Source organism: Lithobates pipiens, unplaced genomic scaffold, assembly GCF_037356315.1.
Source record: "Lithobates pipiens isolate NorthernLeopardFrog02 unplaced genomic scaffold, aLitPip1_a1.2 Scaffold_23, whole genome shotgun sequence".
Classification (NCBI taxonomy): domain Eukaryota; kingdom Metazoa; phylum Chordata; class Amphibia; order Anura; family Ranidae; genus Lithobates; species Lithobates pipiens.
In genome coordinates, this window is record NW_027507785.1 from 74,666,474 (window position 1) to 74,687,729 (window position 21,256).

The 21,256-nt window shown below is 41.1% G+C and overlaps 1 protein-coding gene across 1 annotated transcript in view; it reads right to left on the reverse strand.

Moving 5' to 3' along the window:
- Nucleotides 1–1,120: 1,120 nt before the first annotated feature.
- Nucleotides 1,121–21,256, reverse strand: part of CFAP20DC (CFAP20 domain containing) — a 490,970-nt gene continuing 470,834 nt past the window's right edge. The window contains exon 18 of the mRNA XM_077451901.1: nt 1,121–3,145. Within this exon, the coding sequence (XP_077308027.1) occupies nt 3,033–3,145 (113 nt within the window). The 3' untranslated portion in view covers nt 1,121–3,032. The remainder of the gene's footprint in view (nt 3,146–21,256) is intronic.

Below are 21,256 nucleotides of genomic sequence, written 5' to 3' on the forward strand. Positions count from 1 at the left end.
ACATTCATTCTCTGCTTCAAAATATGACGGACGGGAGTAAGTGTTGTTATCAATGAGCCAGTCATTGTGGCTTATAACTTCATATAAAGGGGATCTCATTCAACACAGAGGACTTTCATTAGTCCAGTACAAAGAAAACAATACAACCAATTTTCTCAATGGATTTAGAGCTATACTAAAAGTGTAAATTCTGATATTTTTAGGAACTTGACATTTTGAACGTTTTACATTTTACTTTTGTAAATGATACAAATTTACAATTTTCATGAATCAGCTAATGTTTTACATATATATGAATACAAATATACACTATATTACCAAAAGTATTGGGACTGTTGCTTTTACATGCACATGAACTTTAATGGCATCCCAGTCTTATTCGATATTGAGTTGGCCCACCCTTTGCAGCTATAACAGCATCAACTCTTCTGTGAAGGCTGTCCACAAGGTTTAGAAAAGCGTCTATGGAAATATTTGATCATTCTTCTAGAAGCCCATTTGTGAGGTTAGGCACAGTTGTGGACGAGAAGGCCTTGCTCGCAGTCTGGGCTCTAAATTATGCCAAAGGTGTTCTATCGGGTTGAGGTCAGGACTCTGTGCAGGCCAGTGAAATTTCTCCACCCCAAACTCACTAATCCTTGTGTTTATGGACCTGGAGACTGTGAGCCAAACCTTCTTGTCATCAGTGCCTGACTTCACAAAGCCATCAGTGCCATCAGTGCCTGAATTCACAAATATGCTTCTGGAAGAATGGTCAAACATTCCCATAGACCCACTCCTATACCTTGTGGACAGCCTTCCCAGAAGAGTTGAAGCTGTTATAGCTGCAAAGGGTGGGCCAACTCAATAGGGTATATCACATGTATACCCTGCTGCAAAGCAGTCATAGGAATAAAGTGAACCCGTGTTTTGCACATTCAGGGCAAGGCAAAAGATCCACTTAAAGCAGAGGTTCACACAAAAATTGAACCTTCACTTTTCGGAACCCTCCCCCCCTCCGGCGTCACAGTTGGCACCTTTTGGGGGGGAGGGGGTGCAGATACCTGTATAATACAGGTATTTGCACCCACTTCAGGGCATAGACTCCCGCAGGAGTCTACGTCTCTTCCCACCCCCCCCCCCCCCCCGGCTGTCTGCTGGGAAACATACGGGTCCCAGAGAAAGCAGGGACCATCCAGATTGCACAGCGTGACTCACGCATACACAGTAGGGAAACGGGAAGTGAAGCTTCACTTCCTGATTCCCTTACCGATGCCGAGCGACAGATTGGCTTCGGATGCTGACATCGCGGGCGCCCTGGAAAGGTAAGTGTCCATATTTTTAAAGTCAGCAGCTGCAGTATTTGTAGCTGCTGACTTTAGAATTTTTTTTTATAAAAGACTCAATGCTGCTTCTGTCTATTTATGAAACAAAAACATTTGTGCAAGCTGAACAAAATGTCACCGTATAAATTCTATATGAATTCTAATAGATTCATATCTATATCATTGGCTCCATCTAGTGGCCAAAATGCAGTATAGTATTCTGAAATACCTAAATGAGAAAAAAAATGCAACATTTTGTCCACTAGATGGAGCTGATCATACAGGAAAATATCTATTAGAAAACAGACAGTGAAATATCCTCCAGCTTGTACAAGTGTTTCTGACATTTGTGCAACACATATTTTATAAATAGACCCCTTAGAATCAGGAGATTGGGAGTGAGATTTGGTGATGTTACTTCTGGGCTGCTTACTGTTCTCCTTGAAGAAGAGAGGAAGCCAAGCCCTGCCTATATAAAGATGTCTGTTTCACATAGAGGCACACTACAGAAGAAGGCCTGGTAAATCAGTATTAGGGAAAAGGTCAACTCGGGGAGACCACAGGCAATAATATTGACTGGCCCCTTGTCCCCTACCTCACTTTTTTAGGGCAGAACTTCTAGAACTTTTCCTTTAAAGAGGTCTCCAAACTTTCTAAACAAAGGGCCAGTTTACCGTTCTTGGGGTTTAGGGGGGCCAGACTGTGGTCAGTGTGAGTAGAAAATGTACTGATGTGTGAGAAAACAATACTAACACCCCTTTCACACCAGGGCGTTTTGCAGGTGCTATAGCGTTAGAAATAGCGCCTGCAATCCGCCCTAAAGAAGCTGCACCATTGTGTGTAGTGTGAAAGCCCGAGGGCTTTCACACTACAGCGGTGCACTGGCAGGACGTCAGAAAAAAGTCCTTCCAGCAGCTTCTTTGGAGCGGTGAAGGAGCGCTGCCCCATTGATTGAAATCAATGGGGCAGCGCTGTAATGCCCCCAGCAAAACTTAACTATTGCGGCGTATTGCCGGTGGTTTTAACCCTTTCGCGGCCGCTAGCGGGGGGTAAAAGCGCCCCGCTAGCGGCCAAAATGCGCCGCAAATCTGCCGGTAAAACGCTGCTAAAAATAGCAGCGTTTTACCGCCGACGCAAAGGGCGGTGTGGTGGGAAAGGGGTCTAAGTAAATAGCTGCGGCTGGCGGCATTGATATGTAAATAATGGCAGCATTCCTATGTATATCATGCTCCCCTGCTGTGAGGAGGTGATGTGCTAATCAGTGAGCCGTATAGTGTGCTGTAACCTCTAGCAACCAGTCAGTAAGCAGTATGCTGTAACTGCTGGAAACCAATCACAATCGCTGCCTGATCTGATACAGAAAACTGATTTTAAGTCTAGCTGCTATTTACTGTATGTCTCAGAGTGGGTGGAGAGGGAAATTGCATGGGGTGGGGGGGGGGGGGGTCCCAAGAAAATTTTTGCCCAGGGTCCAATCAATATTAAAGACGGCCCTGGGTGTCAGTAGGAGGAATAGTTTCTTATGTAAGTGGGACAAGTAGTGCCTCAAGGGCCAGGCAAAAGCAAGCAAAGGGCCACATTTGGCCCCCGGGCCGCAGTTTGGAGACCACTGCTTTAAAGGATGGAATTCGGGTGGATAAATATGTTAATAACGATTGCCTGAAAACAAATCAGCCAGCTTATAAGCAATCTTGAAGGCACATTAGTCTCTTTTATAGAATAAACATGTTACGCTAATTCGTAATATTTTCCAGTTTCTGGGTCGAAATAACAGTTCAGACACGGATCATACAACAAGGTAAGTATTTCCTCTTCTTCATCAGCGCAAATCCCATCATCACCTAAATGATAAGAAATGTATATCAGAATCAGTTCAGGGTATAGAATTGGTAATGTTTCATGGTATATTTTTATTCAGTTCACATTTTAAGGTAATATTGCAATGTTTACATGACAATTTCCGATGTACCTTAAGGCCCCATGCACACAGGATGTTTTTTGGCTGTAGACATTTTCTTTCTACAGTCATTAACCGCTTGCTGACCGCCGCATGTACATTTATGTAAGCAGAATGGCACGGCTGGGCAAATGGGCATATCTGTACGTCCCTTGCAATTTCCCGCCGTGCTGGTGTGCGCACCCCCATTGCGTGCTCCATGATCGCGCCCGCGGGTCCCACGGACTCGATGTCCTCCAGTCTCCTGGCGATCGTGTCACAGAGAGTTAGAACGGAGAGATGCTTTTGTAAACAAAGCATTCCCCCGTTCTGCTTAGTGACAGGACAGAGATTTACTACTCTCTGCCATCGGGAGCAGTGATCACTGTCCTGTGTGTTCAAGCCCAGCCCCCTCACAGTTAGAATCACTCCCTAGGACACACTTAACCCCTTCACCGCCCCCTAGTGGTTAACCCCTCAACTGCCAGTGTCATTTACCCAGTAATCAATGCATTTTTATAGCACTGATTGCTGTATAAACGACAATGGTCCCAAAATAGTGTCAAAAGTGTCCGATGTGTCCGCCATAATGTCGCAGTCACGATAAAAATTGCAGATCCCCTCCATTACTAATAAAAAAAAAAATAGTAATAAAAATGCCATAAAACGGATGCCATAAAACTAGACGCTATAAATTTTGCGCAAACCAATCAATATATGCTTATTGTGATTTTTTTAACCAAAAATATGTAGAAGAATATATATCGGCCTAAACTGCGGAAAAGAATTGTTCTTTTTATATATTTTTGGAGGATATTTATTACAGCAAAAAGTTAAAAATATTGCTTTTTTTTTTTTCAAAATTGTCGCACTTTTTTTGTTTATAGCGCAAAAAATAAAATCGCAGAGATGATCAAATACTATCAAAAGAAAGCTCTATTTGTGGGAAAAAAAGGATGCCAATTTTGTTTGGGTACAACGTTGCACGACCGCGCAATTGTCACTTAAAGCGATGCACTGCCGAATAGCAAAAAATGCCCCGGTCATTGAGCAGCCAAATCCTCTGGGGCTGAAGTGGTTAAACTCTCCATCATGTTAGCCTATGTGTCCATGCACACATAGTCTGTTATCAGCAGTTTTGGGCAGTGGCGTTTTTGAGCAGTAAAAAAAAACCCAAACGAGTGGGCTCTGACCGACGTTTTTCAGCTGTTAAAATGGCCTTACGCTGATAAACTCTAATAAACGTTGATAAACGCTCAAAAACTTCGCTCACCAGCGTTTTTTTAAAGTTTTTGATCCATTGAAAAAAAAAAGAGAAAGAAATATTTTTCTTAAAAAACAAAACAAAAAAAACACTAAAAGGCCAACATGAAAAAATACTAAAAAACACTAGTGCAAGAACTTTGAAAAAAGTTGAAAAACTCACTGCAAAGCTGCTGACGTTATTTTAACATCCAGTATGCATGAGGCCTTAATGTCATGGATGCCCACTATAGTTAATAGCAGGGTGGATAAAAATCAATGATTTAAAAATAAATAAAACATATCAGATTTTTTTATTTAAATTTGATTTTTTTTTAATTTAAATCGGATTTGCTTGAAATTTATTTTAATAAAATGCTTTTAGAGTAAAAAATCTATCTAAAAGATAGTTTTCTATTTAAGATACATTAGTAATTAAATGTATTTATGAAATAGAGCTTAGTTATGTAGCATGAGGCTGTATATTCTGCAATATTTATGTTTTTAGTAAACTAATTCAATGAATCCAAGCTCTGTAAGTTGAGATAACATGCACTGCATTGATGCATTCACACTATTTCACAGTAACCAGTTTAGGAATATTCAGTTTTCGTCATGTCATTTTGCCATGTTCCTTGTTTAATCAATAAAAACATGTTTTTGATATCTTCTAGTCATATGCACTCACCTCCATTTAAAGTCCCAAAACCCCCCATTTCTTTTTGTAACTTTTATCTTAAACCTTTCTTGAAGTTAATACAATTCTTATTACCACCAAAGGTGTCCTATGATGGTCTCTACAGTGGCAGTGCTGAGATCATGGCACCAAAATAGATTTTCCGCAGACAAAACCTCGGACTTTTGTCTGAAGGCGTGTGCCTGGATTTTGTCTTGCATACAAACGGCAAGGAATTTTCAGCCAAACAAGAATGGAGTGACGTACTACGTGGTTTTTCAGCGCTTTAGCGCTACCCTTTGGGCTCCTTCTGCTAATTTCATGTTAGTAGAAGTTTGGTGAGTGTTGATTCGCGCTTTTCATTTTGTGTTTTTCAGTTCTTTTTTGAAAGGCCATTCGTCAACCAGCCATGTCGTGAAATTGGAGGAGACAATGTGTTATTTATTATTGGCCTTGGAGATATTGCTTTGACCCAAGTCCAGTCCAGGAACAGGAGGAGGAGTTCTTGGACCAAAAATTGGTTGCTTTATTAATCGTGACCAATTATGTCATATGCCTTTGCTGCGGGAGATCCAGGAGAATAATCCAGATGTTTTTTGGAATTATCTCCGAATGATGGACCCCTGCTTTCAGCAACGCTTGGCATTGGTGACCCCCATATTTTAAGAAGCAGGACACATGCATGAGGTTTTTATTGAATTTTTTGGTTGAATAATAATGATTTGATTTGTTATATTTTCTATATTTTGGATGCATAGAATGCACTTCTTGGTTAAGTTCTATTGGCAGATAGCATGTCTAATTGTATTTGTTTTCTTTTTTTAATGCACAATTAAAAAAATGTGTAGAATAATACTTGGCTATGTGTTTTACTTCAAATGACAGTTTGGGAGTAGGCAGTTCATTTAAAAAAAAATACAATGTAAAATTGACAAGGGACACCAACACAGTTGTATCTTTGATCTTAAAAACTACGGGATGATGGTGTTGTGGTAAATTACCCCCAAAAAAAAAAAACATAATAATATTATTCTTGATATCACTAGAAAAAAAAACCTTTGAAAATTTGTTTGCAGTAACTCCATCAGTATCACCAGCAAAGCAGCTTCATTATTATCACATTAAAGAAGAAGAGAATTGTGCGCTGCATTTCGAGATTTCATAATTTGGCACGTCACGAATGTTAATTCTCCATTAACGCTCCTTACTTCCAAGAATGCGTGTTTGTACTTTGGACTTTTGTCCGACAGACTTGTGTACACACGCGCAGATAAACCGACAACAGACATTTGAAAATTTTAAAACCTGCTATCCAATATTTGTCTGCGGAAAATCCAACAACAATTGTCCGATGGAGTGTACAAACAGTCGGATTTTCCGCCAACTGCTTGTCATAACACAATTCCCGTCGGGAAATACGATTGCGTGTACAAGGCTTAAGATGCCATGAAAATTGCAGTAACTGCTGCAATTTACCACTGGCTTGAGTGGTAAACATTCCCAATCAGAAGGCAGCCTTGGCCATCGCAGACAGCTGGATTAAGCTATGGTCTGTGGCTAGACCCAGGAAGACTAAAATTCGTGTAACTGCCATTTGGATCATTAAAAAGCTGATAAGAACTCACCAGCCATCACAATAAAGGCAGGTGGCTTCTTATTTTTCTTTCCAGAGAAGTTTATATAGAAAATGATGCAAATAGGTTAGACAGGTTCTCCAAAAAACAGATTAATTTCAGATCTGGTAGACACAAAGGTAGTTGAATAGCTTGAATACTACTTCACAAATATTTCTCCTGTTGTCTCTTACTGAAATCCGGTTGCAGCCTTGCCTGGAATTCAAGGGCTTCATCCAGAGTGTTCCACAGATGTGTGTCATCTACTGGTTTATGCTTATACAGCCCTTAAAGTGGTTGTATAGCCAAATTGGGGACTTTTAACTACAGGAAAGCCTATAATAAGGCTTACCTGTAGGTAAAAAAAAATCTCCTAAACCTGTACGGTTTAGGAGATATTCCTCTCGCATTGCGCCGCTGACTGCAGCGGAGCATGCGCACAGGGGACTCCCGGCTGGAAGCCCGGCAGACGCCGGACCCTGCCGGGGAGTAACGATATCGCAGCTCCGGCCACTCACAGCGCCGGAGCCGCGATACCCGGAAGAAACACAGAGGGAACATGTCAGCGGCGTGGATCGGGACAGATGTCGGGGCCTCGTTCTAAGGTAAGTATTTCATAATGAGCTAGTATGCGGTGCATACTAGCTCATTATGCCTTTTGCTTTGCAGGTGAGGAAAAAAAATAAAAAGTTCAGCGGGTATACAACCGCTTTAAGTGTTGCACAGGTGTATAATGTTAGGGCAGATCATTCATTTTAAATGGAAGGTCAACACAGCCCAGTATAGCTAGAACTACACCCCTTTTCTAGAAAGCAATGGATGTGGTGGTAACCTGCAGTGCAGGTAAATTACACTGCAGATTACTAACGTGTGAAAACATGGCCTAAGTGCCATAAAAGGAAGTGCTTAAGTCATGTGAGATGCTTGAGCAAAGACCTCACTCTGTGACTCTCTTTGTAGGCTCCGGTTATTGTGAACCCCACTTATGATTTCCTGTTACAGTTTTATGATTCGCATTGACGACTCGACTTGCCTTTGACCATGATTCCTGTCTGATGCCCACCTTTTAAGTAGGTACACTTGCTGGTTGCAGCCTGAGTCACCAGTGCCCATCAATGCTGACCACTAAACTGACCTACCTGACCTAATTGACTTACACTGATCTACCTGACCATTACACTGACCTACCTGACCATTACACTGACCTACCTGCCCATTACACTGACCTACCTGACACGCACTGACCTACCTGACCATTACATTGACCTACCTGGCACATAATGACCTACCTGCCCATTACACTGACCTACCTGACACGTACTGACCTACCTGACCATTACATTGACCTACCTGACCATTACACTCACCTACCTGACTTTTCCACATCAGATTTCAGCTGATCTCCTCCTGCAGCTCAACCTTACCTGTAGTGTGCAGCGAGCCCATCCTATTCATGGCCAGTCAGAGAGACAGCACACAGCCAGAGCCAGGACCGGAGAACCGTCTGCCCATTTACACAGAGTAAGTGCAGAGCGGGCATCTCATAGTACTCGGAACAGCCGCATTGTAATTTCCCACCTCCTTGAGCCTGCAGCGCCTATGATGGCCGTCGCATTTCCTGCGGTCCTGGCATTGGACCAGTGTGCCACCCATCTTAGGCGCTGCAGGCTCCAGGAGGCGGGACTTCCTATGTCACTCGGCAGCGCTCGGAGTAGGATTGGTCCCTGCTGGCTGCTGCTGAGTGGCTGCTCCGGGCTAACAAGAGAATTATGAATTCCAGAGACCTGGGGATTTTTGGGGGCCCACTCCGGGCTTCAGCCCCCCTCAGCCCCCATCCCGACACCACTGCGGGTGTAAATTTCTCAAGTTTCTCCCTCCTAAATGATCACACATGGCTTTGGCACAAAAGTTTTCCTTTTTCTTGTTGATGTTGTTCTTATTACGTCACAAACGCAGGGAGTTAGGTCAGTGGGGAGATGATGAAGGGGAGGACAAGTGGGAGGGAGAGTGGTAGATTGGGGACTTAAGCATTCAAATTTTGAGACTATCTGGAGTTTTTTTTATCTGGATGTGGGGTCTTCTGCCTCTCACAATATCTCTTGCCTCCTCCATGGGGAGGAAATTCAATGCATATTTCTATTTTGATGGGATCCTAAGAGACGCAACTTTTACAGAATGTTTGTTTGTGTATTTATGTGTCATGTCATATGTATGTTGTGTCAAATTGAAATAAAAAAGAATTAAAATATGAAACACTCAATTTAATGCAGTCAAATCAGATAACAGGTAATTTCCAACTGACTTCTGTGTTTCACTGCATTCTGTACACCCTCATTTATCATGACAATTCTTTCCTTAATAAGTCAGTAACATTTCCTTAGCACATGACATACTTATATAATTTTGTTTAGCACTTGATGATTTGTTCCATTCAATAAATGCTTTTCTGCTATAGCAGAGGTATCGTCGCTCTCAGGCTGACAGGTGCATGATGTACTTTGGTTGGTTGTACTTTGAGTTTTCTGACAATAAAATATAGTAATGTGTATTACATGATGCAAGCAAAATAAAATGTAAAAACTAAAAGCTATAACTTTAGAGAACAACAGTTATTTTCAAGGCTGCATTTTATTGACAGAAGCATTAACTGATGATAAGGCCGTGGATACATCTCCACAAAAATATCACTTGTGCATACCAGGGGCAAGGTAACACATTCTCACTGGCACTGCCACCAGCTGTTGGCAGGATATTATTTTAAGGTTCCATATTAAGGTCAGGATGTTGATTGTGGAAACCAATCGGTCCTTAGATTTTATTGCCAATAACCCATCAATTCAAACTTAACTGACAGCCTCTGGATATGTGTAATGGAGCAAACTTACAGCAAACAGAACATTTAGCCATAAACGTACGTTGTCAGACTTGCCTTAAATCACAAAAAAAAACTAAAATCACTAAAAATCACTAAAACAAATTACTTTAGCACAACTAAAGCACCCAAAATATGTTTAACCCATTATGATCTATCAGTAGCAGCAGATCTATGCTATGAAAAGCTAAATTGCTGCATTAAATCATATATCAGAAACATACAGTAAGTATTTAAACTAGTTGGGAACATACTATGTTATAGACACTTTTAGACACTTTCTAATACCGTTATAACTATGCAGGTACCATAGCTCATTGGCTTCCGAGTTTCCGAAAAGTTTTTTTCTTACCTTTTTAACAAAGCTAGCCACTTGCCGATCGCCCATAGAACATTTACTGCGGGCGGCTGGCACAGCCAGATGGGACCACGTACATGTAGGTCATTCAGCCTGTTCTGGGTTAGGCCCCGTGCTATTGCTGGCTGGGGATCACATGATCACCATGTTAACAACACTGTTATGAATGAATAAACAGCTGTGTTTTCTATAGAGTGCTGCTGTGATTGACCCACAGCTATCACATGGTACCTGGGCCAATCACAGCACCCTGTACCATGTGAGTAGCTGTAACCATTCACAGATCACTAGTAATCACAGCTGTTATGAATCCATTCATGACATGATCATTATTGTAACAGCAATCAGGCTGGGTTCACACTTGTGCAAATTGGATGTGGGTTACCCCGCATCCAAATTCAAATGACAGGAAAGTGTGACCATCTCTCAATTACACAGCCTCGGGGCTACGGGTCCTTTGCTTCTTTGGCTCTGTTTCAGGTCCGAGTTCAGGCAAAAATTTGGACCTGATGCGCCCCTGAAACGGTGAACAGGGACGCTCCGCATATAGTGTGAACCCAGCCTCAAAGTGTAAAAAAAAGAAATACAATCTCTGATCACCCCCTAGAATAGTACAGTGTTACTATGATGACACTGAACTACTCTGATGAGAGTATGTAAAAAAACAAAAAAATTAAAAATAATGTAAAGAAAGAAAATAAAATGTTTAAAAAGTTGAATAAAAAAAATTATCAATAATTTTTTTTTAAACATACCATCACTAGTCAGTATCCCTAATCGGGGGGGGGGGGGATATTTATCATAGCAGGCAAAGCACACACTTATCTGAAAATACAGCAAACTGAGTATCACAGATTATGTGGAATTATCTGGACTGCTAAACCATCATCTGCATCATATTTGAACATAAATGAACAACAACAGTTCAAAAGTGCAATGTGCATCAATGAGCAAGCAGAGAAAGTGTTGAATAAGCGTCCATGTGATTAGATGAAGAAATCTGCTCTTTCACACCATCACAATTAGTAGTTAAGGATGTTGGAAATAAACGACACCCGGTGAATGTAGGTAAGTGACCTACTTACCAGACCACCATGACCTCTTTAATCAAAAAGATAGGTCAGGAGGGACTTTGTAAGACCGCGATCTATGGTCTATACTGGTAGCCAATGGATCTCCCAAATAAGGCTCCTCTAGAATGATACAATACCATAGTGTAGTTCTATTTATTTAAAAAACAATTAAAAACATCAGGCCAAGTGGCCGCTTACTTTAGTAGTGCCTTTCCTCGGCACTGAGGGTTGCAGGCTCAGCATAGATCAGGTGGAGTGTGAAGCCGCCGTCCCTGCTTGCCCTCGCTAGTCACGAGCGGCGTGCGTATCACAGCTCGATCTGCTGAAACCGGAAGTGCCCGAGAAGAGTAATGTGACTGGGTATCAACGTACGTTTAGTCGTAATGATGTCGGCCGGCTTCCTGAGGATGTCATTACAAAGAAACGTAAGTCGAAGTAATATGAAATTTTCCATCTGTTGTTGGATTTTCCAATCGTGTGTACACAAGTCCATTGGACAAAAGTCAAAAGTACAAACAGGCATGCACAGAAGCAGAAGTGGTCGGTCTTGTAACCTAGGATTTGTAATGGAGAATTAACATTCGTGATGTGTCAAATTATGAAATCTCCAAATGCAGCGCACATTCTCTTCTTCTTTAATGGGATAATAATGAAGCTGCTTTGCTGGTGATACTGATGGAGTTATTGCAAACAAATTTTCAAAGGCTTTTTTTTTTCTAGTGATATCAAGAATAATATTATATATATATATATTTTTTTTAATTTGTGCAAGTTACCACAACACCATTATCCCGTAGTTTTAAGATCAAAGATACAACTATGTTAGTGTCCCTTGTCAATTTTACATTGTATTTTTTAAAATGTAACTGCCTACTCCCAAACTGTCATTCAAAGCAAAACACATAGCCAAGTATTATTCTACACAATTTTTTTATTGTGCATTAAAAAAAAAAAAAAATAGACATGCTATCTGCCAATAGAACTTAACCCAAAAGTGCATTCTATGCATCCAAAAATATAAAAAATATACCAAATCATTATTCAACCAAAAAATAATAATGTCAAAGCAATAACTCCAAGGCCAATAATAAATAACAAGTTATCTCCTCCGATTCTGCAATATGGCTGGTTGACGAACAGCCACTCAGAAATGAAGTGAAAAGCACGAAATGAAACGCTTGAACTGAAAAGCGCTAAATTAAAAATGCAAAAAGAAAATTGCGAATCAACGCTCACTAAACTTCTACTAACACGAAAGTAGCAGAAGGAGCCCAAAGGGTGGCTCTAAAGAGCTGAAAAACCACTAAATTCGTAATTGTTGGCCAACATTTGTCTGAACGTGTGTATTCAAGACAAGTTTGAGCCAACACCCTTCAGACAGACAAAATTCCACGGTTTTGTTGTCAGGAAGTCCGATCGTGTGTACGGGGCTTAAGCATATACATATCTAGGCTTTTTAAAATGTATTGATTAATCAAATCAATAAAATATGCATCTATTGATCATGAGAGTTTTTGATGTTGGAGGGCTCTAACTACTGATTGCTAAGAAAAGGATTGCCAATCATTGACAAAGAATGCAGGAGGTGCTTATGTGATATAAGGAGAATATTTTTGCAAAATTTGAAGATATTGGTCATGCTGGGAACTAGGCTATGGTGGGTCTCGGAAGCCCAGTGATTCTTCCAAGGATAGGCATAATTCTCCCTGTTCAAAAGAGATATCAATCTATAGTAATCTTGATGGATAGATCCAATCTTACTAGACGCAAATGTCTGACTCACATTTGAACATAAGTATGTTAATATTTTACTGTGTACAGAAAAACCTTCTAATCATCAGACCTCTTACTTCCAAGCCTCCTCTCAGGAAGGAGAAATGTACTGTACCTTGAAAAAGTATTCATACCCCTTGAAAGTTTCCACATTTTGTCATGTTACAACCAAAAACGTAACTGTATTTTATATGGCTTTTAGTGACAGACCAACACAAAGTGGCACATAATTGTGAAGTGGAAGGAAAATTATAAATGTTTTTTATTTATTTTTTACAAATAAATATGTGAAAAGTGTGGAGTGCATTTGTATTCACCCCCCCCCCCCCGAGTCAATACTTTATAGAACCCCCTTTCACTGCAATTACAGCTGCAAGTCTTTTTGGGGATGTCTCTACCAGCTTTGCACATCTAGAGAGGGACATTTTTGCCCATTCTTTTTGCAAAATAGCTCAAGCTCTGTCAGATTGCTTGGGAGATTTTCTTTTTATAACCCAACCCTGCTTTAAACTTCTCCACAACTTTATCCCTGACCTGTCTGGTGTGTTCCTTGGCCTTCATGATGATGTTTGTTCACTAAGGTTCTCTAACAAACCTCTGAGTGCTTCAAAGAACAACTCTGAGATTAAATTACACACAGGTGGACTCTATTTACTAATTAGGTGACTTCTGAAGACAATTGGTTCCACTAGATTTTAGTTAGGGGTATGAGGGTAAAAGTGGCTGAATACAAATGCACGCCACACTTTTCACATATTTCTAAAATATTTTGAAAACCGTTTATAATTCTCCTTCCACTTCACAATTATGTGCCACTTTGTGTTGGTCTATCACATAAAATCCCAGTAAAGTACATTTACTTACGTTTTTTGGTTGTAACGTGACAAAATGTGGAGAATTTCAAGGGGTATGAATACTTTTTCAAAGCACTCTAAGTTTTGGCAGCTCTAGCATCTCTAATACGTGGTATTTTCTGATTGGTGTTGCAGACCATAATTTTGCTGTATCATGGCACCATCTGGTGGCTGAAGGATAGATTAATGTCTGGGATGCAGGATTTTACCTAATCTTGTATGATTTAGGACCTCCTTCAGTCCCCTGCAGAGTAGAAGGGTAAATCACATACACATGCTGCATGTTTGAATTGCTCTTCAAGGCAGCAACTGTTAAGCTTCGTATACACGATCAGATTGTTGCCCAACAAAACCGTGGACTTTTGTCCGAAGGGCATTTGCCCAAACTTGCCTTGCATACACACGGCCACACAATTACGAACTTAGTGACGTACTACATTGTTTTTCAGCTCTTTCGCACCACCTTTTGGTCTCCTTCTGCTGAGTGTTGATTCGCGTTTTTCATTTTGCACTTTTCAGTTTGTTTCTGAACCGCCGTTCGTCAACCAGCCATGTTGCGGAATTGGAGGAGATAACGTGTTATTTATTATTGGCTTTGGAATTATTGCTTTGACATAATTTTTTTGGTTGAATAATGATTTGATTTGGTATATTTTCTATATTTTTGGGTGCATAGAATGCACTTTTTGGTTAAGTTCTATCGGCAGATAGCATGTCTAATTTTTTTTTTTTAATGTATAATAAAAAAATTGTGTAGAATAATACTTGGCTATGTGTTTTGCTTCAAATGACAGTTTGGGAGTAGGCAGTTACATTTTGGATGCATAGAATGCACTTTTTGATTAAGTTCTATTGGCAGATAGCATGTATAATTGTATTTGTTTTCTTTTTTTAATGCACAATAAAAAAATTGTGTAGAATAATACTTGGCTATGTGTTTTACTTGACAATTGGGAGTAGGCAGTTACATTAAAAAAAATACAATGTAAAATTAACAAAGGACACCAACATAGTTGTATCTTTGTTCTTATAAACTACGGGATAATGGTGTTGTGGTAAAAAAACATAATAATATTATTCTTGATATCACTAGAAAAGAAAAACCTTTGAAAATTCGTTTGCAATAACTCCATCAGTATCGCCAGCAAAGCAGCTTCATTATTATCCCATTAAAGAAGAAGAGAATGTGTGCTGCATTTCGAGATTTCATAATTTGGCACGTCACAAATGTTAATTCTCCATTACGAATGCTAGGTTACAAGACCGACCGCTTCTGCTTCCAAGCATGCTTGTTTGTACTTTGGACTTTTGTCTGATGGACTTGTGTACACGCGATCGCATTTGTTGGTGAAAAATTTGAAAACATGCTAACCAACATTTGTTGGCGGAAAGTCCGACAACAATTGTCTGATGGAGCGTACACACGGTCGGATTGTCCGCCAACAGCCTGACATCCAACATTTCCCGTCAGAAAGTCCAACCGTGTGTACGGGCCTTAAGAGTCATGTGGACCCAAAAAAACAGTATGCTTCCTCACAGGAAGGGTTTTGTTTGAGTAGAGTTCTGCCAACTACAATGGGGTTTTAATACTATAGTTTAGAAAAAATAAGTTTCTTGTGTTCTTCTTTAGGGCACGTGTAGATGGGCAAATGCAGCATGATAGAAGGTGTATTCAACGCGCATTTGAGATAAATGGGGACTTATACTTCATTTATAGAGAATTCCGGCCTGCTGCTGAACTCATTTTACCCTGTCCTATGCTCCTATCTATATATTTGTGTTTCTAATTCTAATGACCAAGATACAAAGTGGATCTAAAGCCATAATTGTATGCTTAGCACTGAAAAGAGTGGGAGATAAGAAGATTAGAAAACATTAGAGCCCCTGACAGATTTTACTGTTATCTGGGATTTATTAGAGAGATTTCCCCTCACCTTCTGTTCTGCGGATGTTTTAGCAGAGAGGAAGTAGGGAAAAATCTGTAACAGGAAACCGAACTACAATAAAAAGTTGACAGGGCTTCTAGCATTCCCCTAATGAACCTAAAACGTTTATCTGTTACTGTTTCTTTCACTTCTTATCTGGTAAAAAGGTTGTTCCCAGGACAGTTAAGAAATGGGAACCCTATCTGAGTCCTGGATAGCAGTAAAGCCTGACCTGCTCTAATCTTTCCCTACTCTATCCGTAACTAGGAAAACTGTTTTGACTATAGATACACTTTAACAAATGTTCTCCCTTTAACAGGTATCAGCCAACATTTTGCTTGTCTGTTAGCTATCATTGACAGCTTTGGTCCCCACTGACCATTGGGAACCAATCAGAGTGATACCCAATCATGAGAGCACTATGTCAGCAGTGACAGAGTGATCACAGGCAGGGCCATTTTTAAAGCAGGGCAAACGGGGCATCTGCCCTGGGCCCTGTCATTGTTGTGGGGCCCAAAGCAACTACCTCATACTTACCAGCTGTCCTGGTTTTAAATTCCCTTGTCCTTTGAGGTTTTGGTCCTGTGCAGTGCCCCAATATCTCAGTGTGAAGTGCTGCTACTAATGCAGCCCAGCTCTGCCCTATTGTTGTGTACAGATGACTCACCTGCAGACCCTGTGTTTACATGTACATTACCATCATTCTTATGTAAATAGTGGTGGCCAGTGGCATTGATATGTATATCATGCCCCCCTGAGGTCATATCCACAGTAATCTCTAGCAATCAATCAACAAGCAGAAATCATGTACTGTAACCTCTAGCAACTAATCCGTGAGCCGTAATATGTGCTGTAACCTCTAGCAACCAGTCAGTGAGCAGTAATGATACACTGTAACCTTTGGCAACTAATCGCAATAGCTGCCTGATCTGATTCAGTAAACTGATTTAGAGTCTAGCTGCTATTTATTGTATGTCTCAGAGCAGGTGGAGAGCAAAACTGCATGAGGTGGGCCCCAAGAAAAGTTTTGCCCAGGGTCCAATCACTATTAAAGACGGCCTTGATCACAGGCAAGCTTCAATCAGAAAAAAAAAAGATGGTTTCAGCTTGCAGAGCCCACTGCAGCCTGTAGATGGCAGCATGCCTCTGTTTAATACTGGAATTGTCTGACACAATTATTAAACAAAAAAATAAAATAAATAAAAATTACTACTTGTTTAAAGGGGTTAAGGAGGTTGTAAACCCTCAAGGTTTTTCACCTTAATGCATTCTATGTATTAACCACTTCCCATCCAGGCCAATTCTGACATTTCTCTCCTGTATGTGAAATTCATCATTTTTTTTTTGCTAGAAAATTACATAGAACAAACCCCAAACATTATATAGGTGTTTTTTTAGCAAAGACCCTAAAGAATACAATGGCAGTCGTTGCAGCTTTTTATCTTGCACAGTATTTGCGCAGCAATTTTTTTGGAAATTTTTTTCATGCTTTAAAAAAAACAAAACATTAAAGTTAGCCCAATTTTTTTTGCTTAATGTGAAAGATGAAGTTACACCGCATAAATAGATACCTAACATGTCACGCTTCAAAATTGCACACATTCGTGGAATGGCGCCACACTTTTGTACTTAAAAATCCCCATAGGCGACGCTTTAAAATGTTTGCGGCGATACCTCACATGTGTGGTTTGAATATCGTTTTTCATTTGTGGGAGGGACTTAAGTATGCCTTCACTTCAGACCATCCGGAAATCTCTATGATCACCATCCAGGGCCGGCGGATTCTGTCTCCGACTCACCAGAGTGTCCCCTCTCGCTGCCCATAAGAATGATCAAGTAGCGTAACAGCCGCTATGATCGTTCTTATGGTGTAGGAAAATGGCCGGCTGAAAAAGACAATATCTGAATGATGCCTGTAGCTGCAGGCATCATTCAAATTTACCCCTGCAAAGTTAAGGATGCCCTGGGACATACCTTGGACGGGAAGTGGTTAAGGTGAAAAACCTCATGCAGCAGCCCCCTAGAGCCCCCCTTTTACTTACCTGAACCCGGTCTTCCCAGTGACAGGGACGAGCACACCAGCTCCGGCCAGTGTCTCGGGTCCCGATTGGATAGATTGATAGCAGCACAGCCATTTGGGGGCGTGGCCAAGTCCTGCTGTCTGTTTCAACAGACGCAACAGCAGGACATGGGAGTGCACCTGCATGAATGCTCCGAGGGAGAGCGCCTCTCCAACGAGGCAATTGAGAAGAGGAGGAGCCAGGAGCGCCTCTGAGGGACCCCAGGAGAGGAGGATCGGAACCACTGTGTGCAAAACCCTTGCACAGAGGAGGTAAGTATAGCATGTTTTTTTTTTTTTTTTTTTTTAAACGTACTTTTAGTTACCCTTTAATAATAAAAAAGACAATTTTTTTTACAGTGTACCAAGTAAAATTCTTATAGGTCCTTAAAAAAATATTTAGGTAGGCAAATTATTCATAGTACGGATATACCAATACCAAGCATTTGTGTGAGTATGGGTACTTGCCAAAATGCTCTTGATACCAAAACTGATACTTTGCGGTGCGATTTGCGTCAATACAAAATGAATGGGCGCAAATCACACTGCAAAGAATTGCATGCAATTTGAACAGGAATGCAGTGCGATTCCCATCCAAATCGCATTCAATTTCCCCCACCGCTTCTTTGTGTATGTGTGTATACAAAAACGATTAAGGCGCCATCTAGTGGGCAATTAAAAAAATGGTAGAACTCACTGCATGCACAGGCCGCTGGAGGTGTTCACAGGGCTGGAGGAGATGTAGAGGTGGTCCGCCCCCAAGCTGACATCAGTTTTGCCCTATACCCACGGGGTCCCGGAACTTCTCCTCCAGCTCTATGAGCACCTCCATGTAGATTATTTTGCATGTAGTCAGATGTGTACTGCGAGTTTGAACATTTGTGAAACTGCCCACTAGATGGTGCTTTTCCCTTTCTATACACACACATACACACTCAGGAGCAGTGGGGAAATCTGCATGCGATTCGGACAGGAATTGTAATGCATTCCTGTTCAAATTGCATGCCAGTCTTTGCAGAGTGATGCTCCATTTTATTTTTTTGTATCAACGCAAATTGCACCACAAAATATTGCTACTCGGTATTGGCGAGTACTTGACCGAAAGTATCGGTACTCGAAAAAAAAAACAGTATCGGTGCAACCCTAATTCATAGAGTTATAGTAAAGTTAAATGGCCCATGTTGACATTGCTAAATTAGGCCTGGCAACCCAGGCTTCAGTGACTACTGGCCATTAAAGGGTTAAGCTATATCAAGCTGCTTTCACATTCCCATTGGCATTTGTAATGTGAAAAATCAAGTACACACGCCCCAAAGTATTACTCATGTTTGGTTTACCAATAATGCACTTAGAGGCGCTGTTTCTTTTCCTTTGTTACTCGTGTTTGGTGACCTTGGATTACTTTTTGAAAATACTGTTTATTTATGTTTTGTTTTGTTTTAACTGTTGATTGGAGTATTTTCACCCTCATTAAATCTTATAAGAGAGTTCGTTTTGGTGCAATATTCAAAGTTGAATCCGCATCCTCTCTTATCTTCAGCGTTAGCTGCAGAATCTGTTTTAGCATTAAGAAACGGCAAAACCGCATTGATGTAGAAGGCATTTAAAGGTCAATAAATCATAATAACTCAGGGGAACACATCTTGTTTTTAGCAATTGGATGTATCAGTACGCATTAAACATGAGGGAAAGTGAATGAATTCAGCTTTTATCATTTTACTTTATTCATTGTTTCCAGCAGAAAATTAATGTAGACCTAGCTGTCGCTGATATGCAAATGTAATCCTTGGAACACTGTATTAATATAAAATATCAGTTCTCTAACTAAATGAATGGATAATGGAATGAATTATATTTCAATGTTATTTGAAAATGTTAGACAAAAAAAAAAGTACTTTTTTTTTATAGTATGCGGAATTACTTGGGTTTCTGAACCCCTCTTTTGTACTTTGCTAGCTGCTCTGCCGAAACCAACTTTGACCTTTCACCTCTACATATGGGAGCCATTAAAGAGGAGGGCCGGTTTAAAAAAAAAATAAAAAATTAAAAGTCAGCAGCTGCAAACACTGTAGCTGCTGACTTAATAAGCAGACTTACCTGTCCAGGGCGCCCGCGATGTTGGCCGCCCGAGGCTGACCCGTTCCTCGGCTCTCGGGTCCCCGCGCTGCCATTTTGGCTAAGGGAAATAGGCAGTGGAGCCTTGCGGCTTCACTGCCCGTTTCCTACTGTGCATGCGCGAGTCGCGCAGCGCTTTGTGAATGGGATGCGCTGTGTTCTGGGGCACACAGTTCCCAGAACACAGCGTGACCCATTATCCAGAAGACACCGCACGGAGGAGAGAAGACAGAAGATCTCTGCGGAGGAGGAAGAGGCAGATTAGGACGATGTGCCTAGCAACAGGCATTTCTGGTAAGTTAAAAAAAATATTTTTTTTTCATTTTTTTTTTCAGATTTTTTTCGAAATTTTAATGTATTTTTTTTTTTCAGGGTGGCCCTCCACTTTAAATGTAGTAACTAACCCCCTTCTCTTATACAGTGAACTTATACTTTATATTAAACAAATTAAAATAAAGTGTGGCTGGAATCACATTGTTCTCTGAGCATTGCAGCACACATGGGGGTTGATTTACTAATGCCAAATAGACTGTGTACTTTGCAAGTGCAGTTTCTCCAGAGCTTAGTAAATAAGGTAAATCTTCAGGGTTTGCAAGAATGCCCAATCACATGCAAGGAAAATTAAAGAGGAAGTAAAGCCTCTTAAAAAAATAAAAATACACCCTGCAAGGCAAAGGCATAATAAGCTAGTATGCATACCTACCTGAGATCGAAGCCCCGGCATCGTCTCTCGTTCGCCTCCTCCGATGCCATTTATCCCGGAGTGACTTCTGGGTATCACAGCTCTGGCCAGTCACAGCATGCTGGTGCCGCCACTAACGGCGCGATCATTGCGCCTGCGCCCAATGTCTATGGTGCAGGCGCCATAGACAACGGTGCCGCTATTCCTGCAAATATTTCCTAAACCTTTTAGGTTTGGGAGATATTTCTTGCACCTACAGGTAAGCCTTAGGGCCGGTTCACACAGCGGGCGATGCGAGGCGACACGACTCGCCTCGCCTCGCTCCCGCAAGTCGCCCCCGTTCTGTACAATGGAACCGTTCTGAGAGGAGCGACTCGAGTCGCTCCGACTCAGAAAAAAGGTTCCTGTACTACTTCTGGGCGACTTCGGGGGCGACTTGCATTGACTTCTATACAGAAGTCCTCTGCAAGTCGCCGCTGAGGTCGCCGCAGGTCGCGGCGAGGCAAGTCGGAGACGCCTCGCCGCGCCTGCAGTGTGAACCGGCCCTTAATCTAGGCCAGTGATTCTCAACCAGGGTTCCCCCAAAGGTTGCTAGGGGTTCCTTCAGCATTGGGCAATTTCTGCCTCTCAGATAAGTTCCCACCGACACCATTGATCTTTTTAGCTATCTGTAAGGAGGTAATTCTTCCCAATGACCACAAGTGTAAGGACCATTCTTCCCACTGACCATCACACTAATGTATCATGAGTTGTAGATTTCTAATTTTTAGCAGG